This window comes from Jaculus jaculus, chromosome 1 (assembly GCF_020740685.1).
Source record: "Jaculus jaculus isolate mJacJac1 chromosome 1, mJacJac1.mat.Y.cur, whole genome shotgun sequence".
Lineage (NCBI taxonomy): Eukaryota > Metazoa > Chordata > Mammalia > Rodentia > Dipodidae > Jaculus > Jaculus jaculus.
In genome coordinates this window covers 18,579,346-18,607,120 of record NC_059102.1, presented here as the reverse complement: position 1 = coordinate 18,607,120, position 27,775 = coordinate 18,579,346, and the positions used below count along the sequence as shown (strand labels likewise).

The following is a 27,775-nucleotide window of genomic DNA, read 5'->3' as shown; positions in this document are numbered from 1 at the left end:
AGTTCGTTTGCAGTGGCTGGAGGCCCTGGCACGCCCATTCTCTCTCTCTCTCTATCTGCCTTTCTCTCTCTGTTTGTCACTCTCTAATAAATAAATAAAAATGAACAAAAAAAGATTAAAAAAAAGAAAATAGACAATCTTAGTAATTGGCTACACAGGAATATTTTTAGGTATGATCTCAAAAATGTGGATCTAATTACTACAGTGCTTGCCAGAGCAGTTTTGAAATGGTTTGAGGCCCTTGCTCTGCTCTCTCCAGAGCAAGGTTGTAGAATTTCAGACAATTGAAGCAAAAAAGAAAGAAAAGAAAAAAATCCAGATCTTTACAAGAAAAGTTTGATAAACTGGATTTGCAATGTGAAGAAGAAAGACAACATTTACACAACACCAAGAAGTTGAACCTAATGTATGCAAAGACTTTTCACATTTCCATTAAACAAATGATTCAGTGTTTTAAGTGGGCAAGAGTTATGAAAAAACACTTCAACAAAGAGGATACATGGATGCCAAATAAACATGTGGTCTCAGTATTATTAGTTTTAGAAACAGGCACACTTAAACCACAATACTACAGGAACTCTTCTCTGCTAGTATGCATGCGTACATAATGCCAAAACAAACAACACCCTCACAATACCACATCGGCGTGCAGCGTATCCTGAAGTATGCATAGATGTGTCACGTTGGGGAAACAGTTGGGTATTTGTTTATACATATATGTGTGTGTGTGTGTGTGTGTGTGTGTGTGTGTGTGTGTGTGTATGGTAGTGAAGCTATGCATACCAGTTATATATCAATCCCACTCCATTGTACTCATTTGTATGTACTCAAAAACTACGTGAGCAGGAGCAATGGCTTATTCATAAACGACCAATTTGGAAGTAATCCTGGTGATTGTGTAAGCAATCAGAGTAGAATACTACTTGGTCCTGAAAACAAACCTACTGATACAATGGGATGATTAAATCTCAATGTATTATAATAAGCAACAGAAGCAAAAATTCACATGAAAGGTTTTATTTAGTTCCATTCCTATAAACTCCTATAAAATATAAAATTAAAACAAAGAAAATAGATTTTTTGGCTACCAGGGTGGGCCATGGAAGAGTTCCTATTTTAAATTGTTGGAACTATCCCAGTTCCTGACTATTGTTGTTACAAAATCATATGCATTTCTAAAACTTCATTAAATTATAAAGTAAGGGTGAATTTTGCAGTATATAAGGCATTGCTCAAAATTTTAAGGAATTACAAAAATAAAACCCAGAACAATGTCTCCTGCATAATGAAAATAAAAAGGGAATAGACATGTAAAAATCTTTCTTACAACTGCATGTGGATCTTGCACGTGTATTCATGCATGGTATGTATATGTGTAATTTGGATGTGTGGGTGTGCATGCACTTGCATTCCTTTGTGCATTGAAGCCAGAGATTAATGTCTGGTATCCTTCTTTATCAGTCTCCACCTTATTTATTGAGACAAGGTCTCTTACTTGAGCCCAGTGCAAAATGATTCAGCTAGTCTTGTTAATCAGTGAAACCTAGGAATTCCACTTCTGCCTCTGAAAGCTGAAATTACAAGTTTGATCCTCCACACCCAGCATTTATGTGGGTCCTGTGTGATGTCCTTACACTTGTTTGGCAAGTATTGTACTAACTGGAGCCATCTCTCCATCCCTCAGTTTTTAAATTTTTATTCACTTATTTTTATCGAGCAGAAACTCTGTGTGGATACTTCATGTGTTGGTGTCCTCAGTTCCCTCCTCCCTGCCCCCACTCCACTCAGGAGCTCTTTAGGGGGATTGCTGAGATGCACCATGTAATTGTGGGTCATGAGTTGTAAGAGCAGCAGTCAGTATTGTGGGGAGGTGCCAACTTTTATTTTCATACAATAAGGAAATATATCATTTATGTGATACATATTTATTGTGGGACGACTATATCAATCCATGTATGATTGGGCCCCACATTTCTTTAAAATGCACCTTAAGAATTCATGTGTATTTTAAGAGTAATTGGTTCTGAGGCCAAATTGTTTGAGCCCTGTGAATCTTTGCTCAAGGGGGTGGGGGAAAGCAATACCTTGGAGGTCCCCTGGGATCGTGAGTGACCTCAAGGTGCAGGGCTACCTCAATGATCTGAATAAATCACAATGAGATTGTTTTGGAAGAGGAACTCTTTGTTGCTTAGGTGCCTCTGTACAAGCCATTGTTACGTCCATCCACTTATACCAAAAATTATATTCTCGCAGTTAATTCTCATAACATTGTATAAAGGCATGGTAGACATTTTACAGATGAGGAGCGAGAGGCTTAGAAATGCAGTGATTTGCTCCAGGTCACACAGCTGGTGGGTCAATCAGACTTGTATACATGGTCTTGTTTAGCAATTTGCTATTATAAAATATGGACATATGTTTACTAACACATGTATGCACCATCCTTCCTCTTCTTCCTGCCCCTTTTCTGAAGAGGCCTTCCTTGTTGGGGATGCAGGTCAACCCTGTGGATATTGTAAGTCATGCATTAAGGGGTGGCGGGGAAGGGCAATGTCTCTGTGCAAAATGTCCCAACTTGTGGCTCTAATAATCTTTCCATCCCTTCTGCAAAATTCCCTGAACCATGCTGGGAACATTTTAAGTCTACTTCAGTGGCACCTAGGAGCCTCTGGATCTCTGCTTTGGTAGGTGCTGAGTGTCCTCAATATTTATCTCCATCACACCTATGCTGATATCAGATTCACTAAGAAAGCAGCACTCTTGCTCATTTCCCCATTTCCTCTGGTTTGGGCTGGTGGAGTGCACTAGGTCATTTATCTCCTCAGGTCCAGCTCCCCGCTGAAAAAGAGAAGCAGATTCTCCAATGGAGAATGAAGTCAGCACCAATGGAATGGGATAACCATTATTAATTTAGAGAGAATTAAAAGGTGTACACCCTTTTATAGTTTAAGAGGTTAGTGGGAGCTTGACAATGGAAAGCAGAATCATTATCTGGATATGATTCTGACTTCTTTCCCAGTTCCAGATATGGTTTCCTAACTTCTGAGCAGATCTGTTAGTCAATCCAAGAGCAGTTGGTTACCCACCATGGCTGTGTGTCACTATTGCTCTTTTGTGAGCACCACATCATGTTGTTTGCTTCTGAGTTGCTTGGAAAGATGTTGGCCACTTTTTGCTGGTAGCTCATATAGCACCTTCCAACACCAGATGGGCTAATTGTCTGGGAACTGGCTCTCCTCCAGATTCCAGCCAGGTGTGCTGACAGTGTATATGGTGTCTTCAGCAGTAGGGTCTTACCATTAACCTCTGGTGTGTAGTCAAGTGCTCTGACAGAAGTCTGTCTTGTTTGTTTTGGAAGATCTAGTAGGTAGGTATCTCTGATCAACAGCTCATTTTGTATGTAAACCACATCCTGGTACAGGGAATTACAGCTAGTGACAAGGGAAAAGAAAAAAGAAAAATACAAAGAAGAAAGAGAAACAGAAGAAATTTGAGGCTAGGTTTCGTCTCATCCTCCCCAGGGACCTTTAATTCAGGTGCTCCCCCTAAGGTTCTCTTGAGGATTCCACCTTTTAGTTTGACTTCCAGCATATAGAAGTATGTGGTACCAGTTCAATTTCGGTTCAGTTTTGTGTCCTCCCTCCCCATCCCTACTTTCCTTTACCCCAAGCCCTTCCCTGCCTATTGTCCAAGCCTCAAGATGCTATTCATTTATGTCAGCAACTTGGGCTGGTCCAGGTAAGGAACTGCAGATGAGTAAGATCAGTTGTCTTTCTGGGATTGTGTGAGAACACTTAGAATGATCTGTTCCAAGTGCGACCATTTTTCTACAATTTCTATGTGTCATTTTTTTTTCTTACTGCTGAGTAGAATTTCATATCACATTTTGATTATCCATTCATCCACTGGGTTGATTCCAGTTCTTAGTTATATTGAATTGAGCAGCTGTACACATGGTTGAGCAAATATCTCTGAACTGAGATATGGAGCTTTTAGAGTAAATGCCCAGTAAGGGAATAACAGGATCTGTTGGTAACTCTATATTCATCCTTTTCAGGAGTCTCCATATTGATTTCCACAGTGATTGTCCCAGCTTACATTCCCACCAACAGTGAATGAGTGCTCCTATTTCTCCACAGCCTCACCAACATCTGTTTTCATTGGATTTTTTAATGTTTGCTATCCTTACTGGGGTAGGGTGGAATCTCATAGTTGATTTAATTTTTATTTCCTTAATGGTTAGGGTTGTTGAACATTTTCTTAAGTGTGTGTTAGCCATTTGTAATTCTTCCTCTGAGAACTTCCTATTTACTTCTCTGCCCCACTTTTGGAGTGGGTTGTTTGATTTTTTTATTGTTTAGGTTTTGATTCTTTGTAGATTCTAGATATAAGGCTTCTGTGAGTGGCATAGCTGGAGAAGATTTTTCTGCCATTCAGTGGGTAATCTATTGGCTCTGCTTATGGTATGTTTGTCTGTACAAAAACTTTTTAGCTCCATGAGATCCCATTGGTTGAGTGCTTGTTTAATGTCCTGGGCTACTGGGATTTTGTTCAGGAAGTCTTTTCCCAGTCCTATATTGTGGAGAGTGCCTCCTATTTTTTTCTTCCAGCAGTTGAAGAGTTTCTGGTCTTATATTGAGGTCTTTAATCCATTTGGACTTGATGTTTGTGTATGGCAAAATGGGTGGGTCTAATTTCATTTTTCTACATATAATCATCCAACACCATTTGTTGAAGTAGCTATCTTTTCTCTAATCTACATTATTGACACCTTTGTCAAATATCAAGCAGCTGTAGTTACTTGACCTAAGGTCTAGGTCTTCAATTCTGTCCCATTGGTCTATGTCTCTTTTCATTTCAGTACCATGCTGTTTATGTTACTATGGCTTTGTTATGCCTTGATGCCTATCCTTACTTGCATAGATACTAGTTTATTTTTCATTAGAAAATTACCTAAAGTGCCTGGCGGCAATGTATCTCATATGTTTCTAGCAAACATTAAATGATGGTTGTAATTGTTATTCTGGCATTTTTGTACATATTTACAAAAGCCTAATTGATTGTGGCATGTTATTTTTTGACATTTTCTCATTATTTAATCTAATATTTCTGGTGACATAGTCACTTCTTTGCTCTGAGGTACTGGCAACACAATCATATATAATCTTTAGACATTATTTCTCAGTTGTATTTAGGTTTAGAGGTGTGTTCTGGGATACCAAAGTTTGTGTCATCAATCAGGACTAGTGATCCAGATGAAATATTTTATTCATCTAAGAGGCTCTGAAACACACGTAATGAACATTTTTTGTTGTTGTTTACTCTGGTTTTCCATGTTCAACAACTAGAGATAAAAACTTGTTTATTCATACTAGTGTGAAATTTTGTGCCATATATAAGAAACTGCTTAGACTACTTGTCTGTGTTGTATCTGAGCTTTGTGATGAGCATTTGCTTCCTAACATCAAGTCCTCTGTACCTGTAACTTACTCACTGTTTTAATTTTTTAAGAAAAATATGTTTTCGAAATTTAAATACACATCCTTGAAACAAGATTATTAAAAATTAATGTAGTGGCCTGGGAAAGTCGCTCAGTGAATAAAATGCTCTTTTTCAAGCCTAAATTATTGAGTTTGATCTTCCCCAGATACCCGATTAAAAAAAAAAAAAAAAAGAACCTATAGCAAGCTTCTGTAATTCCAGCAAAATTGGAGGAAAATTTCTCCAAAGCTTGAGACCAGGAGTGTGACAATGAACAGAGAAGAGTGAAATTTCATCAGCAGAGTGAGATCCTGAGAGAGGAACCCTCCCTCAAATGAAGTGGAATGATAAAGAATCACCCAAAAGTTACCTTCTGAATTCCAAATGCACATCCACCTGCACTTGCACTTTCTTTCTCTCCTCTTACACGTGCGCGTGTGTGCGCGTGCGCGCGCGCGCACACACACACACACACACACACACAATTAATGCACTGAAATCTTTCCTTTCTTCCTTGATCCTCATCTATGTTCCTAATCTACATCATTCCCACCCCACGCCAAATGGTGGTTTCCACTATTATAGTTGTCTATAAACTGAGAAATATCTCTTATTTTTCTGCTTATACAAGCACTAGAGGTTTTCGTAACCAGATTTGGTTCTTGGACAAACATCAACATAAGATTTTTGTCTGGCTCTCTTGATTATTCATGTGTGGAGGGTTGGCAGCAGCAGACGTCAGTGTACGGTATGCATGCTGAACTAGTGTTTTTTTTTTTTTTTCTGTTTATCTCTGCCAGAGATTTAGCATAGAGAGATTCTGATTTTTGGACTATTTTTGAAATGCCATTCACTCCTTGCCACACCAACCCAATTATGTTTGAACTGAAGGGCTACAGAAGGAAGATGGTGCTGATGAATGTGGACATGCTTCAGTCCTTGATATCCGAAGTCAAAATTAGTACTAAAACCCAGATCTATACCTTTGAGTCCTATGTTCTCTCACTTATATTATGCTCTAAATCTCTCTATTGTCTTTTGTGTGGTTTTTAGAGAGGATTGAACGTACTCACCTTAAAGGAATGACAGTATTTTGAAGTGATAGACCTATTCTCTGATCTCATTAATATCCAATGTGTGAGTGTATTACCCAATAAAATATCACACTTACTCATAACTATGTGTAACTATTGTATTAGTTAAATACATTTTGCAGCATCTAATAAAAACAACCTTGCATTCGGGCGTGGTGGCGCACACCTTTAATCCCAGCACTTGGGAGACAGAGGTAGGAGGATCGCTGTGAGTTCAAGGCCACCCTGAGACTACATAGTGAATTCCAGCCTGGGCTAGAGTGAGACCCTACCTCGAAAAACAAAAACACACAAAACAACAACCTTGTATTAAATATACATAAGCTAAGAGTGTATCAGAAGTTATATTTGATTTATATAGAAGAGGTAATCTTTAGAAAATGCCTTTCTAAAACTGGTGTTTAACTCTATGCTACTATTCTTTTTTTCGTTGTTTTGTTTTGTTGAGGTAGGGTCTCACTGTAGCCCAAGCTGACCTGGAATTAAAGGTGTGCGTCACCACACCTGGCCTATGCTAATCTTCTTTAAAAGTAGATACCAATATCATTTTGTAACTGTGGTTGCCATATGTGGTGGTTTGATTCAGGTGTCCCCCATAAACTTAGGTGTTGCGAATGCTAGGTTCCCAGCTGATGGATATTTGGGAATTAATGCCTCCTGGAGAGAGTGTTTTGTTGGGGGCGGGCTTATGGGCTTTATAGCCAGTTTCCCCATGCCAGTGTTTGGCACACCCTCCTGTTGCTGTGGTCCACCTTATGTTGGCCAGGGGGTGATGTCCACCCTCTGCTCATGCCATCATTTTCCCCTGCTATCGTGGAGCTTCCCCTCGAGCCTGTAAGCCAAATAAACCTCTTTTTCCCAGAAGCTGCTCTTGGTTAGGTGATTTCTAACAGCAATGCGACCCAGACTGCAACACCATACTATGAAAACTGGTGTTCACCAGTGGCAGATGAAGCTTTTCCCTAGGGAGACACGAACGTCCTTCTATTCACCATAGGTCACCCAGTTTTGCTGTACCAAGGAGTTTACTAAGGTTACTGCCGGGTGAAAGGCTGCACCAGTGAACAGCCCATCTTAGCCTAGGTGGTGATTGAGGGAAGCTGCATCTCTGGAGCACAGTGCGCCACATGCAGGCCGCTAGGCAGAGCAGGTGGGTGTGTCTCTCTAAGCAGTTGTTTAATCTTTATGTAACCTTAGGTTGGGGTCTTGCAACCTTTTTATCAGACGTGTTCATCTCCTGAGTCTTTTGATCCTCATGCCCCCCACCTCCGGCCTGCAGGGGGGAATGTTTCAGTTCAGTGAAAATTGCTACACAGCACTGGTCAGAGTCTGTCCCTCAGCGATCAGTTGCTACTCTTATGTCCCTGGGGAGTGGTCCTGTGACCTTTCCAGTTTCAGCTTTCCCAGGCTTGATCTCTGGAGTCTCCTGGACCTCTATCCTCCCTCCCACAGGGAGCATTTCCATTTTGAGGAATTTGCTATACAACAACCAGGTATGCTTTGAACTCTTTGTTTTAATATAATACTCGTAATTACTATGGGAATTTATTTCTCCCTCATGAACCAGTTCCATATGGAGATTGTTGACACTCAGTTATTTCTTCCATATAGTGAGGCAAAAACCCTTCTTCCTTCTAAGGCTTTCTATTCCCTAGACCTTACAGTTAGCTGAATGCTAAAGACAATAGAGAAGGCAATTTGCTTCTTAAATGCTCTCCACATCTGCTGCATTTCATTAGCAAAAGATGGTAATCCTGTGGTCACACCTGGTTGCAGGAGCTGAGCTACAAGTAGGCAGCTGCTTCCTAATACCACCGCTTCCCTAAGGAAAGGGAGTCAATGTGGGTGGGGGGGGGAAGGGGATCGCTAGTCATCCTTGGTGACAATCCTCCTTAAGATAGTGTGTAACTTTTTGTATTGTCTGTATGTGGCCCTGTATAGTACAGTAGCAGGTTTTTTAGAATTTTAACTCAGTGTAGCGGCAAGTTAATAACTATAACACATTTTATGGGCCTATGTGCAGTAATATGTGTAAATTCTCATCATTAGACTCAGATCTGTGTTCACTTCTAGCACTCTCCCACTTTCCAGTCATGTGGATGACCTTGGGAAACCATGCAGTCTTTGAGCCTATTTCTCCTCATCCATAAAACTTGGAAGTTAATCACAGTGTTATGATCTCCAGAAGTCCTTGCAAAGTTAAAATTGTATGATTTTGTGCTATGCAAATGTAAAAGTTTGGAGTGACATTTTTGTTTCACTTACATATTGCTTTAATTATTTTACCTTTACTTGGGATATATGTCATTATTTTGAGTGAACAGTCATCATTGAAAGATATAAATTAGTATTTGTATTTATGCATGCCTAGTTAAAGTTAATAACAACATGAAATAAATGATTACCTGTTTTGGATATAATTTCATAATAAGGCCTCTGAAGGTCGTTTGAAATACTGCACTAATTAATGTTTTATTTCCAGCCTTCCTTAATTATTCTAGCCAGATGGTCGTTTATTTATGTTATTGCTAGAGGTTTCCAGCTGAGGTTGTTTGATTGTTGAAGAAAAATCTGTGATGGCACTATAGGATAACTGTAATTGAATTGTTTGATATGTCAGAACATTTGGGCCTTCTGTCCCTATTCTAGCCACATCTGGGAAATAAGTTTATTAACAAAGCACTTTGACATATCACCTGATGCTTGAGTGAGATTCAGCACTTTGTAGATGCAAGTCTAATAAAAGTGACTCAGCATTTTATTGCAAAAGGAGGCCCTTTGCACAGATCTCTATAAAATTCATCTTGTGAATAACAAAAACCTTTCAAATAGGCATGCTTTTAAGGACATGATCTGTTTTCTCAATATCCTAACAACTTAACGAATAAGCCATTCCATTAAGGTCAAATTTAAAATTTGTGCAAATTAACTAACATTTAGGAAGCAGTTAAATGGAATTTTTATACCAGGGAACTTCAAAAGTTTAAATGAATTATCAGCTGAGTAGAGAGTCCAATAAAAGAAACAGACTTAATGTAGAAGATAAAAGTGAAGAAGTAACAGTAAATTAGTGAATAGGACCAAAAGCTCCATTGTTAGGAAGAACAACAATAGACCTCTGGAATTATCTGTTTCTTTAGGAAGCATCTCCTCTCCTTTCTACTCTTATCAATTTTAGAATCGCTAAATAAATTAATAGTATTTGATGTGGAGGCATATATAATCCAAGTTAGATGGGAAGTCTTATTAAAATGGCCATTGGCAGCTTTATACTGGACAGTTTTCTTCCAAGTGAACGTGATTTTATGGTTGTAGTACTTAAGATATGCACATGCAGAACAAATCAATTTGATAACCTGCCTTCTTGTGTGTTCAAAGACTTTGAATTCTCAGTATATGCAAAGCTGATGCAGTGGGACATGATTGTCCAATATTTAGATAATTAGATCTGTATGCTGTTCTAGAAGTGCTACTTGTCTCTAGCCTATTATTATTTACATACATGATTTACATATAGGTAAAATATTATTGGCTGGAAGACTTTGTGTGTGTGTGTGTGTGTGTGTGTGTGTGTGTGTGTGTGTGTGTGTGAGAGAGAGAGAGAGAGAGAGAGAGAGAGAGAGAGAGATGTGTGGCAGAGCAAGTGCTTTATCCACTGATCTACCACCTCCCTATCTGAGAAGACTTTTTTTAAAGTCAAGTTGCTGGTTGGTCCTAACGCCCTTAAAGTATTTGATATTAGTGATGACAATGGTGTCAGTTCTGGACGAAAATGTGATTCATAATGAAATGAGCATAAGTATCTTTCACCAGGATGTACTTAAATGTGTGCTCATATATTCATAGGAATGAGAAAAACTAATCACATACTTTTATAATTTCAAGAAACATTCAAGGAAAGGGAAATGTATAGTTCAGAATTCTTTTCACTTTTTCTATTATTTTGCTTCTTTTTTTAAAATAAAAAATAAACAGCATGCTTAAATCAACTGTCCTGTAAGTTCTCAAATCTGCTCCATAAGAAGACCTTAATAGAATTTTGTTTGTTCGTTTTCCTCACTGACTTGTCCTTAATCTGTTTCTACATTTTGGTTAGTGAATTATTCCTACCTCATTCAAGCAGGATGTTTTTGGACCATTCACTGAAAAAAAAAACTACATATATCCCTATATCCCAGACCATATTGATCTAACCTTAAGAAATATGTGCTGTCATAAAATATACCTCTGTGCTCCAGATTGCATAGTTAGTTCTTGGCAAAATTGAGCCATTAGCATGTTCTTTTGGCTTGCTATGGAGAAACTTAACCAATAGCCCTCACTTCAGCTTTTGGATGCTTCATAGTTTATAACGGAAAGATCGGATTTCTTAGAGTTGGCATGAATTAAAAGAAAGGGTGTGTTTGAAGAGATTAAGATTAGAATGATACTTATAAAATTAATGCAGATCATTGGGAATTAGAGAAGGGGAGCAACTTACCAGGAGTTATTAAATGTGGTGTTTTTCTGTTAGAGTTCATTAGAAAATTAAATAGTCCTTTTGGCCAATTTGTTTTATTTAATTTGAGAGTTATCTCTAGATCTTGTCTCATTTGCACATAGTGGATTATTGCTGAATTGACCACCCTTTTATATGGCAGCAATATGCAAAAACTATAAAATATAGAAATTATAATTGCCAACAAAATGATATAGTTGGAGGTGTATGCCAGAATGGACTACTTGGTTAACTATCATTATGATTGTGAAAACAAGCTGGGCGTGGTGGCACACACCTTTAATCCCAACACTCTGGAGACAGAGATAGGAGGATTGCCACGAGTTCCAGGCCACCCTGAGCCTACATAGTGAATTCCAGGTTAGCCTGAGCTTTTAAAAGACCCTACCTTGATAAACCAAAACAATAATAATAGTAATGATTATATAAACAATTTCAGTTTTCTTGCTTAAAGACCTTATTAGCATGTCATACAATTTTCTAGTTATATATATCCCACCAGTGACCAATAATAATATTATTATTATGCCCCAGTTTATGGATAACATACCTATTTACCATTGAATTATTTGGGAGATCTACATGGCCAGTAGAAGTGAACTTGGACAGATGGCATAGGGAATGGAAGACTGTTTAGAAGAACCAGACAAATGGCAGCATACATATGCACATTTCTGTTAATTGACAATAAAATGACTTGATTTTTTTTTTCAGGACAAAACCTTAAAGAAGCAGTTCCTATTCTGAGTCTCATTCACCTGTTCTGAAACATTGGAATGGGAGCCTGCTATCTGGAATACATCTTGTTTGAAAGAGCCCATATGAGATGATCAAGACTAAAATGAAGCTGGCTGTAGTAATATTCCTATAATCTGAGCACTCAGGAGGCAGAGGCAGGAGGGTTCCAATATGTTCAAGGCCAGTCTGGTGAACATAGTAGCTCCAGGCCAGCCAGAACCACACATCAAGGCAAACCAAGTCCTCCTCTCTCCCCAAAGAGAGAAAACAATTAAATTTTTTAAAAGCATTGTGGGATGGAGAGATAGCTCAGTGCTTAAGGTATTTGCCTGCAAACCCTGGTGACCAGGATTCAGTTCCCCAGTACCCACATAAAGCCAGGTGCACAAAGTGGTGCATGCATCCAGAGTTTGTTTGCAGTGGCTAGAGGCCCTGGTGTGCCCATTCTGTCTCTCTCTCTCTCTCTCTCTCTCTCTTGTTTGTCTCTTTCTCCATCTGCTTGCAAATAAATTAATAATAATAGTAAACTTTAAAAAGGTGGTTTGTTATTGATGAAATAAAATGAACACTTGAGGGGCTGAGGACATAGTGTGCTTGATGGTTCCTTGTACTTATAATATGATCTGTGGTGTGTGGAGACAGGCAAATCTCTGATGCTCACTGGCCAGCTAGTTTAGTCTGCTCAGTGAGTTCCAGGTTGATGAGAAGCCTGTTATAAAACCAAAGGTAGATGGTACTTAAAGAAAACATGAACAAGAAACGCATACACATATACACACAAAATAACCATTTTCTGAAATTATATTCTATTATTTGTCAATTATTGCAGATAAAATATTCAGTGTTTACAATGCACTTATATTTCATTAAATTTGGCATAAAGTTCTATAACATTTTACATATTGTAGTTATACTTTCTTGATGGAAACTAGAACAGAAGCTTTTGATATAGTCAGTTTTGAAATAAAAGCTTTTACTTGTCAATGCATAAACTAATTACAACACTAAAATTGTAAGTTAAATCAATAGGAAATCTAATAAATGCCATAACTGAAACAAAAAACCACATTTGGTTCATAAATGAAGCCCTTTAGATTTTTGATGTTAAATTTATATACTCTCACGTGTTTAGATATCTAAGTTCTGGTATATGACTTCAAACATTATATTGGTTGTTTAAAATTGTGTGTGTGTGTGTGTGTGTGTGTGTGTGTACATGGCTGTGCTCATGTTGGCAGTCATATAAGATTATCATTTATGGGCTGGAGAGATGGCTTAGCGGTTAAGCACTTGCCTGTGAAGCCTAAGGACCCCGGTTCGAGGCTCGGTTCCCCAGGTCCCACGTTAGCCAGATGCACAAGGGGGGTGCACGCATCTGGAGTTTGTTTGCAGTGGCTGGAAGCCCTGGCGCGCCCATTCTCTCTCTCTCCCTCTATCTGTCTTTGTCTCTGTGTCTGTCACTCTCAAATAAATAAATAAATAATGAACAAAAAATATTTTAAAAAATAATTTAAAAAAGATTATCATTTACATTTATTTCGCTCATGAATGCCTTCTTGTGGTTTTTCAGTGTATCTGCTTGTTAGTGTTAAACATACAACACCCAGTGCTGCTGTGAAAGTTACCTGAAGCCTCCTGAAGCCTGCAGCCTCTCTCTCAATGTGTCTGCCAGTGTCAAATTCCCCCTTCACCTGCATGCTAGCTTGGCACTGAACCCGCCATATGTTCTGGATCTGTTCACAGGCTTTTCCTATTTGGGAATGTTTGCTCTGCTACTCCTTCTCTAACAAGGAAAGCATCCCTCTACCAGTGTATCTTTCCTTTGCTTCCAGGTACACCATCCCTTAGTGTGGGTTGGCCATTTCTCCTTTGTGCTGCTGGCAGCCTGTTTGCCTTGTGGGAAGACTGGTCACACTGTTGCAGAGTTTCCTTCCTGCTTTTTCACGTACTTCTCTCCTGAACACTGTAAAGTCTTTTAACTTAAAATCTCAAAACCATGTGCTACATTTTCAGGACCAAAGCAGACACTCAGTAATACACTCAGTAATATTTGTTTTATTGATATTTATCAAATAAAATTCATCATAAGATCCAAATACAATATTAAATTTGCTTATAAGTACATACATATATATGTATGTATGTATATATATAAATATATATATATATATACACACACATTTTTTTTTTTTACTTATTTGAGGGAGAAAGAGAGGGAGAGAGATAGACAGAGAATGGGCACACCAGGGCCTCCAGCCATTGCAAACGAACTCCACATGTGTGCGCCCCTTTGTGCATCTGGCTAATGTGGGTCCTGAGGAATCAAACCTAGTCCTTTGGCTTTTCATGCAAATGCCTTAACTGCTAAGCCATCCCTCCAGCCCTCTTTTTATATTTTTGAGTTTAGATAAATATGTCACAAACACTAAAGTATGATTATTTCCAGCTTCTCTTTTTGAAATAACCCTTCACATTGGTCTCTGTGTTTTATCCTGTAACACTGTGCCATCTGAAATATTCATTATTAACATTTAGAAAAGCAGAAAATTCTTTCTACTTATTTGGACATGGGAGACTTTGGCAATCTATTAGAAAGAGGTTAACAGCATGTGTGTTTCCAATAAGTCCTGTTCTCATTTTCATCATCCCCCATTGTCACTGACTAAAATATTACCTGAAAAAATACTGGTTGAACTGTTAATTGTTGTAGTTTTCAATTTTTGAGTGATAGTTTAATTCCTTTAAGTGAGGGACTGTATCTTTTATAAACTTTAACTATACAGGTACTTGTGTGTTTTGATGGGCAGTGAGAGTCACTGCTGGGAAATTATTTTTATTGCTGCTACAAACAGGATGTAGTATAATTAAGATGAACATAAATTCTTTGATATTACTGACAAGAAAAAATGCTGTGTCCCTTTCCTTTGAATATGAGAGGGCTTTTTGATGGCTATGTATAGTAGTCAAGTGAAAGTGATATTTTCCTCTAGCTGATGCTACATTCATCATAGTTGAACTCCCTACTCAATTTCTTTCAAATTCCTAAATCACTGTTGTGAATTAAGTACTCATGCAGTTTGTTAACCAACAGAATGTAACTTAAACAAAGGATGATCATCATATATGAGATGGAAGATTAACATAATTTATTCTTTAATTCAAGATATATATATATGCATATATACATATGTATATTGATTATTTTAAGGCCATGGATTATTTTATTTTCTTAAAATATATTAATGAATATTAAATCGTCATGCCATGGTTTAAGGAGTAGATCATGAAATATATCTTAGCAACCATGCAAACAGACATATATTACAGAAATTTCTTCTCATATTTTTTAGTTAATATTCTTCAAAGTATGCTTTTTGTCTTCATAGATTGACATGAAAAAAAATCAGAATAAAATTTTAGAAGGGGAACTGGGACCTAAGATGAGCCTCTAATTCTGATAAGAATCCCTTCTGAATTTTTTGCATACTTTCTTTGATTTTCATATTGTAGCGGTTGGACTCCATAAAGTCATGTGTTTTGGGATGTCCTTCATAAACTCATCGTTCTGAATGCTTTGTCTCCAGCTGATGGTTATTTGGGAGGTGGAGCCTTGCTGGAGGAGGTGTGTTTTTTTGGGGGGGCAGGTTTTGGGGTGTATATCCAGCTCCCTCTTGCCAGAGTGTGGCTCATTCTCTTGCCACTCTTTTCTGTCTGCTTTTGTGGAAGAGGTGTTTGCTTGTCATCATGCTATGCCTTCTCCTGCCATCATGAAGCTTCTTCTTGAGGCTGAAATCCAAAATCAATCCTTTCCTGCCATCAGTTTTTTTTTTTTTTTTTTGCTTGGGTGCTTTGTCATAGCAATGAAAAGGTAATTCCAGTGGAAAATTGGTAGAAGTGGGCTCATTGCTGCTAGAAACCTGACAATGTGGCTTGTTGATAGTTGGAACTGATTTGTGAGAGGAATGTCGGAGGATTTGAAACTTTGTATTAACAGATGGCTTACAGTCCTCTCACTAGATTGGCTTAGGGACTTCATGGACAATTTTTGTCGGAATTGAAAGACCTCAGGACAGAAAGAAGGATGGACTATGAGGCTTAGTACATGAAAGGATAAAGGTGTTTGTCCAGAGTCGACTGGAGGCACTTTGTGTGAGAGGGTAGTTGCTACTTTGCATGTCCTGAGAATTTGAGAAGGGTTAGACTTACAAGAAATAGACTTGTGATCAAATGAATATGACACAGAAAGAAATGAGGACTTAGGCTGGAGAGAGTGCCTGCTTCAGCTGCAGTTGTTTGAGAGATTACCACCATTGAGATCGGTCCATTTGTTCTGCGTTGGGACAGTAGAGAGAATGCTGGCTGCTTTCGAACAGGTTGCTTGAAGAAAAGGTGCTGAGAGAGTTTCCTGATCATCAAGTCAGCTTTATGACCCTCTGAATTATCAAATTTGGTGGCCCAGCTGATAATATGAAAATATAACAAATACAAGTGAAGATAGGGTCAGTGGATTTACAGTGTGGTTTGGTTTTGAGAAATGTCCACTGGGCAATGTGAGGGAAGGTTACTGGAGTTCTTGCATTAAGGCCTGAAGAAGTCATGTGGAAGAACTGTGGATTTCAGTTGAGACTCCAGAGTTTTTGAAATGCCTAGAATATAGAACAGCTGCCAAAGATAGCAGCTGGCTCAGGATGGTGTCTTCCCTAGACTGTGGCAGCTCAGCTGGGTGGGTGGAATTGGAGCCCTAGAGACTTCTTTGTGGGTCCCAGGTGGAACTAGATCTGCAGGCTCTGTTACTTGCCCTCCCCCCACTTTTCTTTATTTTTTGAATAAGGGTCTCACTCTAGCCCAGGCTGACCTGAAATTTACTATGTAATCTCAGGGTAACCTTGAACTCTCCGTGATCCTCATACCTCTGCCTCCCAAGTGCTGGGGTTAAAGGCGTGTGTCACCATGCCTGGCTGTACCCTGCTTGTTTTACCTCTTGGGTTAGTTCAGACTTTCCTTGCTTTGCCCAATGCCCAATATGAATAATTATACTATGACATTATGTAGTATTGGTTTTATAGGTTCACAGTTTAGAAGTCTTTGATTATGTGGGTGTTTTTAAATAGCACTGGTATTGATAAACTAAAGGGACTTTAAAATTTTGGCTGAATGCATTTTTCATCACAAGATGACCATGACTTTATCAGGATCAAAGGCAGAAAGTAATGGTTTGAATCAGATGTCCCCATAAAAAAATGTGTTTGGAAAACTTGGTCCCTAGCTGATGGCAATTTGTGAGGTGGAGTATTGCTGGAAGAGGTGTATTTGGGAACAGGCTAGGTATGAAAGTCCCTCCCCTTTTGCTAAAGTTTGATTCACTCTCTTGCTGTTGTTTTCCACATGCTGTGGCAAAGGTTATGTCCAGCCTCTGCTCGTGTCATGCTTTCCCCTGTCATGGAGCTTCCCCTTGAGAATATAAACCAAAATAAATCCTTTCCTCCCATCCCCTTCCCTATAGACACCTTGAAGGACCAGATACCTTCTTCAGCCCCCACTCTTCATTAACCCCCACATTTTCTAGCATGCAGACTGAATGGAAGGAACTTTCTCCTTTCCCCCAGAAACTCATAAAAATGTACACTCTATTTTGTTTCCTTAGGGCTGAAGCCTCAGCTTTGGAACCCTGCCATGCCCAGTTCCATGACAAAAGAAATCTGTCTAAGTCTTTCTCTCTAATAAGCCAAACTTTTGCTAATCTTTCTTTTACAGTGTCACAGTTGCACTTCCAAGAATTTAAACCTGTGGTTCTCAACTCTTTACCATTGTTGCATTTTTGTTTTGCTGGTGTTTGTTATGTGTGTGAGCACAACACATGTCTGAGTATGTGCATGTGTGTATGTAATGTGTTTTGAGGTCAGACATTCATATCAGGTGTCTTCCTCATTCACTCTCCATCTTACTTTTAAAAAAATCTATTTATTTATTTGGAAGCAGAGAGAGATAGAAGGGAGACAGAGAGAATGGTAGCACACGAGCCTCCAGCTGCTAAAAATGAACACCAGATGCATATGTTTGTGCATCTGGCCTAATATAGTCACTGGGGAATTGAACCTAGGTTGCTGGGCTTTGAAGACATGTGTGTTAACCACTGAGCCATGTCTCCAGCCCATCCTACTTTGACTCAGGTTCTCACACAGCTGAGAGCTCAGCAGTTCAGCTAGAAAGGCAATCCAGCAAGCCTAGGAATGCTCTTGTTTCTGCCTTCCCAGTGTTTGAATTATAGATATGTAGTACTGTACTTGGGTTTTATGTGTGTGCTGCGGAATCTGAACTGAGTTCAGGGCAAACACCTTACCCACTGTCTCCCCAGTGTCCCATTAAAAAATGTTATAGAAGCCATTTTATTATCATAAAATGAAACCTATTACCAAATATAACACACATGCATATCTTTTTGGTAAAAAGAAATAAAATGCTCTATATAAAATGAAAGTGACTTATAATAAATTTATAAACATTGTAATGTCTAAATATTCATAAGATCAATCTGTGCTCGTGATAATGTAGTTAGATGCTTGCATCTGTTCAAAGAAATAGCACACATATGACACATATGTCAGCTATAGATGCTGACAGAGATGTGTTGCACTGGTGACTCATCTACCAAGAGCAGCATTGCAGTACAGTGATGTTAGGTTTTGAAAGGTTAAATGATTCATGAAGAGTTAGGAACAAAGCAAAGGGTATCTCTCTTAAAATACATCATAGTTGCATTCCTTCAAGTTGACGAACAACAATTGCATAAACCATACTCAGTGTTCATATATTGATTTAGATCAGTATACATGCTTGATTTCTTGATCATTTACTTGAGTGAGCTGTAGGAACCAGGGCATTCCATGACTGAGGAAGTGGCTGAGGCATCCCTGAACCTTTGGAATTCCTGATTTCTGCACACGAAGTGGCCATCTAGTTATTTTTCATTCGTTGTGAAAACCTCCACTTGTATTTACTTTTGTGTATCTGGGACAAACACCCAAATAGAAGCAGCTTATGGGAAGAAAGGGATTATTTCAGGCTTACAAAACCCAAGGACAACAATAAGTGGTGGAAGAAGCTGGCTCATTCCCATAAATGACTTGCTGAGACACCACTAAATGGCAGCAACAGGAACAGCAAGAGCTCCATGCAGGACTCCGTACACGCCTTAGTGCTGGACGACAAGATCTGCCCCCAGTGCCATACACTCCAGAACGACGTCAGGGACTTAAGTAGGAAGCTTAATCTTAATCAATGTTCCCTTGAGGCTATGGGGAAGACATACATTCACATTCAGGTCAGTTTGCCCCCACTGTTAACAAGTTTTAATAACCTCCCAATATGATGGAAGGCATTTCTACCAATTAAAAACTACATTTGAAACTCATTTTCTGTTTCTAATTAAGTATCTTGTTGACAGCAAGTGGAATGGGTTAATACACATACCTGTCCTATTAAAATTAGCACAAAATGTCACCAAACTTTAATTACAACTTTCTTTTTATGAAATCTCTTAATAGACACATTCTATGTATATAAATATTGACATATCATGCCATACCATTAAAATATTGGTCATTATACTTCCCATTTATTTCTTCAAGTAACTCTTGTGTGTTTTGCATATGAATCTGCTCATTTGTAGTAATACAAAGCAATATAGGACAAGAGCAAAGTTTCCTCCTTAGGGATATCTTACCCAGATTCGATAAATCCATGTGGTATCTAGTATATTTGTTGAAAAGGTGTGAGAAAAATCGACTAACCTAGTGATATCCTTATGCTATAACTAATTATGACTCTACAATTTTTCAGAATATTTTAACTGTCAGGAATAATTTGATGAAATTCAATCAATTTGTTTCAAATTATCAGCATTGCTCACTGAAAACAGAGAGAATAGCAAGGGGTATAAAGTCCTTGGGACATGAATTCCAGTCACCTGCCTACAATACCAAGCATATTGGTTTATGAGAGTGTGGAATTTCTCAGGCTCTTACCTAAGAAACTACCTCAGGCTGCACATATTTGTTGTCAAACAATTTTTGCCCCTCACAGAAGCCCTCCCTTTATAATGTTTTCCCTCTGATTTCCAGTACGCGCTCTTTCCTCTCTTTTGGCATAGGTGGGTACAACACAATTTCATGTAGCTTCCCTGAACTCTGCATACACCTTTGTAAATAATCCTTTTATAAACTTTCCTCAAATTATCCTAATTTGATTGTGTCATCTGTCTCTTAGGCTGGCTAATACACTCTCCTGGTGTTCCCATGACATTGTGCGCATAGATCTTCTATTCATTTATTTATTAGCTAATTCAGTATATATTATGCATCCACTAAGTGCCAGGCAGTCTCCGGGGCCCAGATGAAACATCTATTTAAGTTATCCCAGCATGAGTAGGTAGTTATGTGCTATGAGACAGGCAGCTATTATTTAGTTTAATGAGCCCCATACACAGAAAAGCCCTTAGTGTTACAGAAGCTCATAAGTAAGACTCCTAGCTTACATAAACACTGGGGGAGTTGGCTCAGGGAATGTGAAATGTAAGCTGAGACCAGAGATTTGTAAGTAGGCCTGTCAAAGGAACTATAGGTGAGAAAGGGAAATTTCCAGTCTAAGGAAAACATGTTTACACAAACAAAACTGAAGATATGGCTTTCCTGTGTAAGAAAAAGGAACAGACGGCGTGTTTGGCGTGACTGAGAGGACATGTCAGAAGATCAGTCAGGAGAATAACTCTGGGTCAGATTAAAACCTCTGTGTGTGGAGAGATTGCTCAGTGGTTGAGGTACTTGCCTGCAAAGCCTAAAGACCGGTGTTAGAGTTCCCAGTACCCATGTAAAGCTGTAAGTGCCACGTGCATCTGGAATTTGCTTGCAGTAGCTTAGAGGCCCTAATGCGTCCCCTCTCCCTCTCCTTGCAAATAAATAAAAATTTAAAAAAACTCTGTTACGATATTTTCTCTTTATCTTTTTTCACACAAGATGCAATGGAATATCAAAAATAAAGTAGATCAGTTTTAACTTTGGAGCATATTTGGATTAGCTATTGAAGATGGATCAGAAAGGAGCAGTAACGAAAGGAGCAAGACTGGATTTATGGCCATGGTGATGGATTGAAAAGTAATTTGTTTCAAAAAGATGTTGTAGATAAAAACCTATAAATTTTGCTGATTTATTGGTATTTTAGGAGTGGGTCTCTAACTTGCTCCCTGTGGAAGACCTTGAGGATGAACCTGTAAATTCATGACCAGGTCTTGGCAGTTCCATCTCAGAGCTAGAGGAGGTAAGACCAGCAGCAGGCTTCAGAGGAAAAGTCGTGAGCACCACGTTTGGTGTGCTGAGTCGGAATGTTGAGCTCTCACAGTTCTGTGTACACAGGCTTGAGAAAGCTAGGGGTTGGTAGTGTAGCTTTAGAAGTTTTCAAGTTAAGACAAAGAAGGTGGGGAGGTAAATCTGAAATAAGATTGACACAAAGGAAAAGACATTGTAAGAATGCTCCAAGGGGCTGGAGGATGGCCCAAAACTTGCTTGCAAACCTTGATGGCCCAGGTTCTATTGCCCAGTACTCAAATAAAGTCAGATGCATAGAATGGTGCATGCAGCTGGAATTTTCTTTTACAGTGGCAAGAGGTCCTGGTGCGTTAATACACACTCTCTCTGAGTCTGCCTCTTTCTCTCTGTGTCTGCTTCTCTCTCACTCTCCATCTATCTATCTATCTATCTATCTATCTATCTATCTATCTATCTATCTATACACACATACATATATATACACACATATATATGCATATGTATGTATTTTATATATGTATATGTATGTATACATATATATGCATGTGTATATATATGTATATATACATATATATATATGGAGAGAGAGATACATAGATACCTGTCTCAAATAAATAAATAAATTAAATACTAAAAAGTGCTTCACTATGACAAATAAGGACTGGAAAAGGCTCAGAATGAAAAGAACAATTACAAGAAAGCTTTGGCATAGTGAGATCCTTTCATGGCGAGTTAGGGATGAAAACAATGAGGGAAGTAACTACGTCTACTCAGGAAATCAGAAACTAGTGTTGTAGTTTGGCTGTAGGTAGTGATTGGCTCAGGGACATGACTATATATATCTATGCATTTTCATGGTTCATAACACATACACATGTGTATGCATTCATGTCAACTGGGATAACTTAAATTTAAATGTGAATACAAAGAGTTGATTAAAGTTGTTGGAAAAAAATAGTAGTTTCAAATTCATGTTAGGGTATGAAGGTATGATATCGTTATTGTCAACTTCTTTGTTTATTTCCTGCTAATATTAGCTGTATATATTTCTTTGCATTCTCTGTACCAAAATCATTATTTGGGGAATATTATTATTTTATATGTTGTCTTTGAAGAGAAAAAGTATACTGAAAGGAAAGGTTGCCCACTTAAGACTTAATTTATCTCAAAACTCTTTAAGATCCTTGGCTAATATTTTCATTATATTCTGTCTCCAAAATGTGCCAAGTATATGTTTTTGAAGTTATTTTGTCTATAAAGATGTTTTAAAGTGATCCATTTTGGACATTAAATAAAGTTTTAATATTTTTGAGTTAGTATTAAGTGCATTACTTCAGTATTCTTCCAATATGTACTAAATGAAAAGAGAAGGTGTTAAACGTAAAAAGTGACTTGGATCAATATGTTTAAATTTAATAAAACACAAACTGAAGTACCTATATTATTTCTATGAACCTATCAATACATGTGACAAAGATTCTCTCAGATCTAAGCTCCAGAAGTCAGAGCACGATGATTGTGCAGACAGCTTTGTTTCTCGTGGTCCTGTGTCTCACCTGTTCTTTCTTATTGATTGATCCTATTTTGAGTGACTCGAGTCAGTTTTCATTAGATTAGACTCTATACCAGCCACATGGTTTTCTGAGCTGCTAGAGTGTCCAATGTAATGAAGTAATCTAGACCTATAATACTGTTATGATGTATGCCACTGGCTTGGCTATGATGCCTTGATTACAGTTAACTCTTTCCATATTGGCGATGGTGAGATGTGCGCTCTGACCACTGCAGGGAGCCTTCATGTCATATTTTCTTTCTAAAGTTTAACTAATCGTATTTTCTTAAAAAGAGTTTGTATTTTGAGAACTTTAGTAATATTCTTATTTAAAATTAGCATTTGTTACAGATCAAGATGCTGACACTCAGAATATTAAAATATATTAGAAGTAATATTTTTAAGAGTCAAAGATAAATTCTGACTAACTTGTCTAATTATGAAATTGTTAACTTGATATCAACTTGACTTTCATATATTATAAACATGATGGTCCAAATGTAGAAAGATACTCAACTCATTTTCCATTGTTCTTGTGTAAAATGAAATATGTACTTATAATACTTGAAGAATAAAGGAAGCAGTATATATATATACATACATATATACATATGTATGTGTGTATCATTGACATCTACTAATACAAACAGATTTATTTTTATTACATTTAAATTCAATAGTTGTAAATATTCAGACTATGAAATTAATAAATATATACTTTTATCTTTTCTGATGTGATCAGTTTTAATTGTGATATGGGTGTAATTTGAGTAAAAAACTAGTTGGGCCCTGGCTAAGTCCTTCATGTCATTAATCCATATTAGACATATGTAGTCTATTCCATATTATAAGATAATTTCCATCTCTCCAGTGAGTAAAATTGATGTAGTGAGTGTAGATAACCAATAAGGTCCCAAGCTAGTAATTAGGCAAAACAAGGGTTCAACCCCAAATTTATCTGACTTGAGAAGCCATGCTCTTGACCCTTTATATATTCTCTGCAATTTGTAACACTGTGACTTATCCTGATTTGGCTACATTCTCTTATATCTTTAAAATTCACTAGAATATGTAGGCACTATTATTATTTCAGGGATACATTAGACATTGTTAGTTGCAAAAACATGCATAACATTCTATCTCCTGTCAAGGAATCTCATTCTATCCTGAAAAGAATGAGGTCATGAGTACAAAAGTCTACGAATAGTATTGTCTAAATTGTTTCCTATGTAGCGTTAAGTTGATTGTATACTATGCACACTGATATGTTTGTTATAGACTAAATCACCAATTTCTGCTATAGGAGTTTAAAATGAGATCAATCTAAGTATCTATTGTTAAAGACAATTTCTAGGAGGCGATAAACTTTAAGCACAGATGCATGCAAAATGTTAGAATTGGTTTGAATACACGGACACACTTTAGGAGACCCCTATGCTTAAAATTAAGTTCCCCAAAACTGAATAGGGTTGAGTTTTCTGGGCCTGAAATGACATCTAGCATAGTGGCCCCATGAATCCACATGCCCGTGACTGCTTGTAGAATACCCTGGGCTAGGAAACATCACAGTCGGCTTGATGCCATGCTCACCACGGCAGAGGCAGATACTTGGGAGTTTTCAGAGCACAGCCAGTTTTGCTGTGCCATGGTCTGATAAAGAAAGGCAACAGCTCATGAGGACTACGTACGTACCAAATGTCGTTTGGTTCCTCATTGCAGTATTAGAGATGAACAGTATTACTATATAAGGATATTAGGTAGAGGTTTGGTAAGTTTAACTTCTAATTGTCTTATGATTATTATGTAAATTGAAGGTAATTATTTTAGTTCAACATAGTCATTATTTTATTAACTTTTCATCCTGTCACCATGCATAACTAAACATAGCACTTTAATGTTTAGCAGTAATATAAAATTCGAACAAAATAACTACATTTTTCATGTTAGTTTATGTTTTGATGTCAAAGCTTCCAATCACTCTCCAATATAGAAAGCTTATCATGTAAACCATCCTTTCTCGACATTTCAAAGTTTATTTTTTGTGTGTATAAAAATATTAGAATTTCCCTCATTTCCTCTCCTAGAATTAGGATTCAAACCACTTGAGTGTATTTTTTCATAGTGCTTACATTTTAATTTACCTAACTGCAATTTTACCCAGTGGTGAAGTCTACAGGATTGAGGTCACCTTGCTCTGTGTCAAGCCAGTCCCTTTCTTACCTGTTTCTATTTAAAAATTCATGTCACTAAATGCTAAATCCCGAGTTTTTGGTTTATTTAATTCTAAAACCATAGATAAAATTGTGACACTTAGGTGTATTATCCCAGAAATGCTGTTGCAACTTGATTATTTGGCTCCTGAAACTGAAGACCAGGAAGGAAAACCTTTAACCAGTGCCTCACTGACTCCAAGCATGCCGCTCTAGAAAAGACACCATTATTGGTGCTGTGGCGCTGTTAAAATGGAAGTCATCAAGGAACCACAGGCTCTTTGTGTGGAATAGAGGACAGAGTTGTAGAGAGGGATTAGGCACTACTTTTTTATATTAAAATGCATTGCAGGGTCACTGGTTATTAGAATGACAAAAAATGTTTAACATCTCTAGTACAGACTCCTCATCCTAAAAGAAATGGAGGTACCATGAAAATAAATGACCTACCCAGTATTGCCCAGCCAATTAGAAATGAACTGAGGTCTGATCTCCATAATATGACTTCACCCCAATATTCTTTTGGTCTTTGAAAAACATACAAATACATTTAAGTTTTCATGTAAACCCACATTGGAAAAGCCTACTTAAGAAACTATTAACATTATTTAGTATCTTTGGAGCAAAAATCAAGCTCATTCTAAAGTACAGATGTCTTCAATACAGATGTCTAGGGTTTTTATTAGTAGCATTTTAGTATTTATTGACTTGTTTGTCTGTTATCCTGGGGGATGAACTCGGGGCTTTGAACATGATAAGCAAGCGTTCTGCCGCTAAGATACGTACCCAGTCCAACATTTTAATTTCTTAAGCTTTGAATTAGCACTTTGTTTGCAAGATTTGACTTGTCTCCGAACATTGGACATTCTCTGTGGTATTCACAGGGACAGTGTTCTGTACAACAGTCATTCATTTCATGTGACATTACCCTGTCATTTGGGAAAAAAAAAGTGCTTTGAGTATTACATGGAGCCTATAAAAATATCATGCCCTAGTGAAATGATTCTTAGTGAGAACGTAGCTATAGTTGCGAGTCCTCTATGAAGTCTGGTGATGTCTGCCTACTGATCCAGTGGTCACAACTGGATGCTCCTGGCATAAGCTAGGTAAGTGCAGGATTGCTCCTCAGCCTCCTGCAGTCTATGAGACAGTCACATACACATACATGCACTTAGGAAGATGTAGTATTACCTGCCCAAAATACCAGTAGTGCCAAAGCTGTGTAGCCTGGCCTCCAGCATTTCAAACGTTAAAAACCAAGCTAATTGACGGTGCAGTGGTAAGGGGAGACCAGGAAATGTCTAACACAGTGTGATGCATGCTGCTGCACTCAGGTGCTCAGTAGACATGGAATTAAAATAGCTCTCATTGCCAACTACCTAATATCTTTTTTTGTAACCTTAGAATTTTAGAATGACAAAATAATAACACTTTTCTTCACATTAAAAGTGGAAATGAAAGCTGAAATATTAAGCTTGTCAACTTAATACCACATTAAGGTAATGTTAATTCAAATAAACTTTTTTGATTTTTAGATTAATTTTAGGTTTACCGAAAAGTTTTGAGAGTTTTCTTATACTGCTCACTCAACTCCTCTTACCATTAATTAGTGTCTCACATTTACTGACTGGCACATTAATGTTAACTAAATTCCAAAGTTTGTATTTCCCCCCTTTTTTCATTAATTTCCCTATGGTAGACAGGAAGTTTAAGAGTCCTATTGTAGAACATGGTGCCTATTGATAGTACCAATATACTTTAAGCATTCACAAGAAACGATTTTAAATAACCACAACTAAATTGCCAAAAGTAAATAAGTATGTGCGGTAACGCCTATGCTAATTAACTTAATTCAGCATTTCAATATGTATATATGTCAAGACATCTGATACATTTTTTATTTTACAAACCATCTTATAATGTGGTAGTTGGAAACAAACCTGGGCCATGGGATTTGGGGGGGAAAAAATGTGCTCACTGATGGAACACTTGTCTAGAATTTACAAAGCTATGGGTTTCATTTTCACAACAAAAATACTCTCACAGGTTTATACCTTTTCTTTTGTGTCTGGAAAATTCTTCCTTTCTCTATGGTGTTAGCTAGACTGCGTAGGTGATTATATTCCACTGGGAGCACTACTGTAGTCAGCACATGCCTGACGCCCTGGCTGGACTGTCTAGAACAGGTAGGTATGGCTGGCCCTTTCTCTATTCTAAGGCTGTTAGAGATTTATTTTGATGTGATGGCTTAGGTTTCCAGAAGAGAAACAAGTTTCAAAACCTGTAAAGTCTTGGATCTATAAATGTCATGGCTTTACATTCATTGTCTCCTATTGGTCATATCAAGTCTTAAATCATCACTATGTGAATGGGTGGGGTGGTATGTACACACAGAGATGATGACAATGGCAGTGAGAAAACACAAAGTCGCATAAAATACCATGCTGATCTCCAACACCACGTTCTCCCATGCTTTGCTTCTACTTCCTCGTTCCTGTTAGCCAGCCTGATGTGACTCCCCAGGTTTTAGTAATCCCTAAGAACTGAATAACTTTTGGTGAATTTTCTATACTAGATGGTCATAGCAATCTCTTTATGAGCCATCATTTTGAAAATAAAATTTTAGTGTTGCCTATAATATATGTGATTTGTTGGTATTAATTTTTGTATTGATTATTTTTAGGATTAATAGAACTAGATTGAGAAAAAATCAGTTTCAGAAAGAATCTTCCTTATTACATCTATATAAAAATAAATTTCTATATGATTACATAGTTTATAAATATCTGATGACATGTTAAATTCATTAATTAAAAAAAAATAAAAAGAGGAAACAAGGGCTGGAGGAATGGCTTAACGGTTGAGGTGTTTGCCTGCAAAGC

At 37.7% G+C, this 27,775-nt stretch overlaps 1 protein-coding gene across 2 annotated transcripts in view; it reads left to right on the top strand.

Moving 5' to 3' along the window:
• The window catches only part of Atrnl1 (attractin like 1), a 752,002-nt gene that overhangs the window by 430,700 nt on the left and 293,527 nt on the right, over positions 1-27,775 (top strand). Inside the window, exon 27 of one of the 2 annotated variants that reach the window (XM_045148305.1) lies at positions 11,788-12,174. The exons of the other annotated variant lie outside the window; for it this stretch is intronic. Within the exon in view, the coding sequence (XP_045004240.1) occupies positions 11,788-11,820 (33 nt within the window). The 3' untranslated portion in view covers positions 11,821-12,174. Of the gene's footprint in view, positions 1-11,787; positions 12,175-27,775 lie in introns of those variants that run through there. 2 annotated transcript variants of the gene reach the window in all.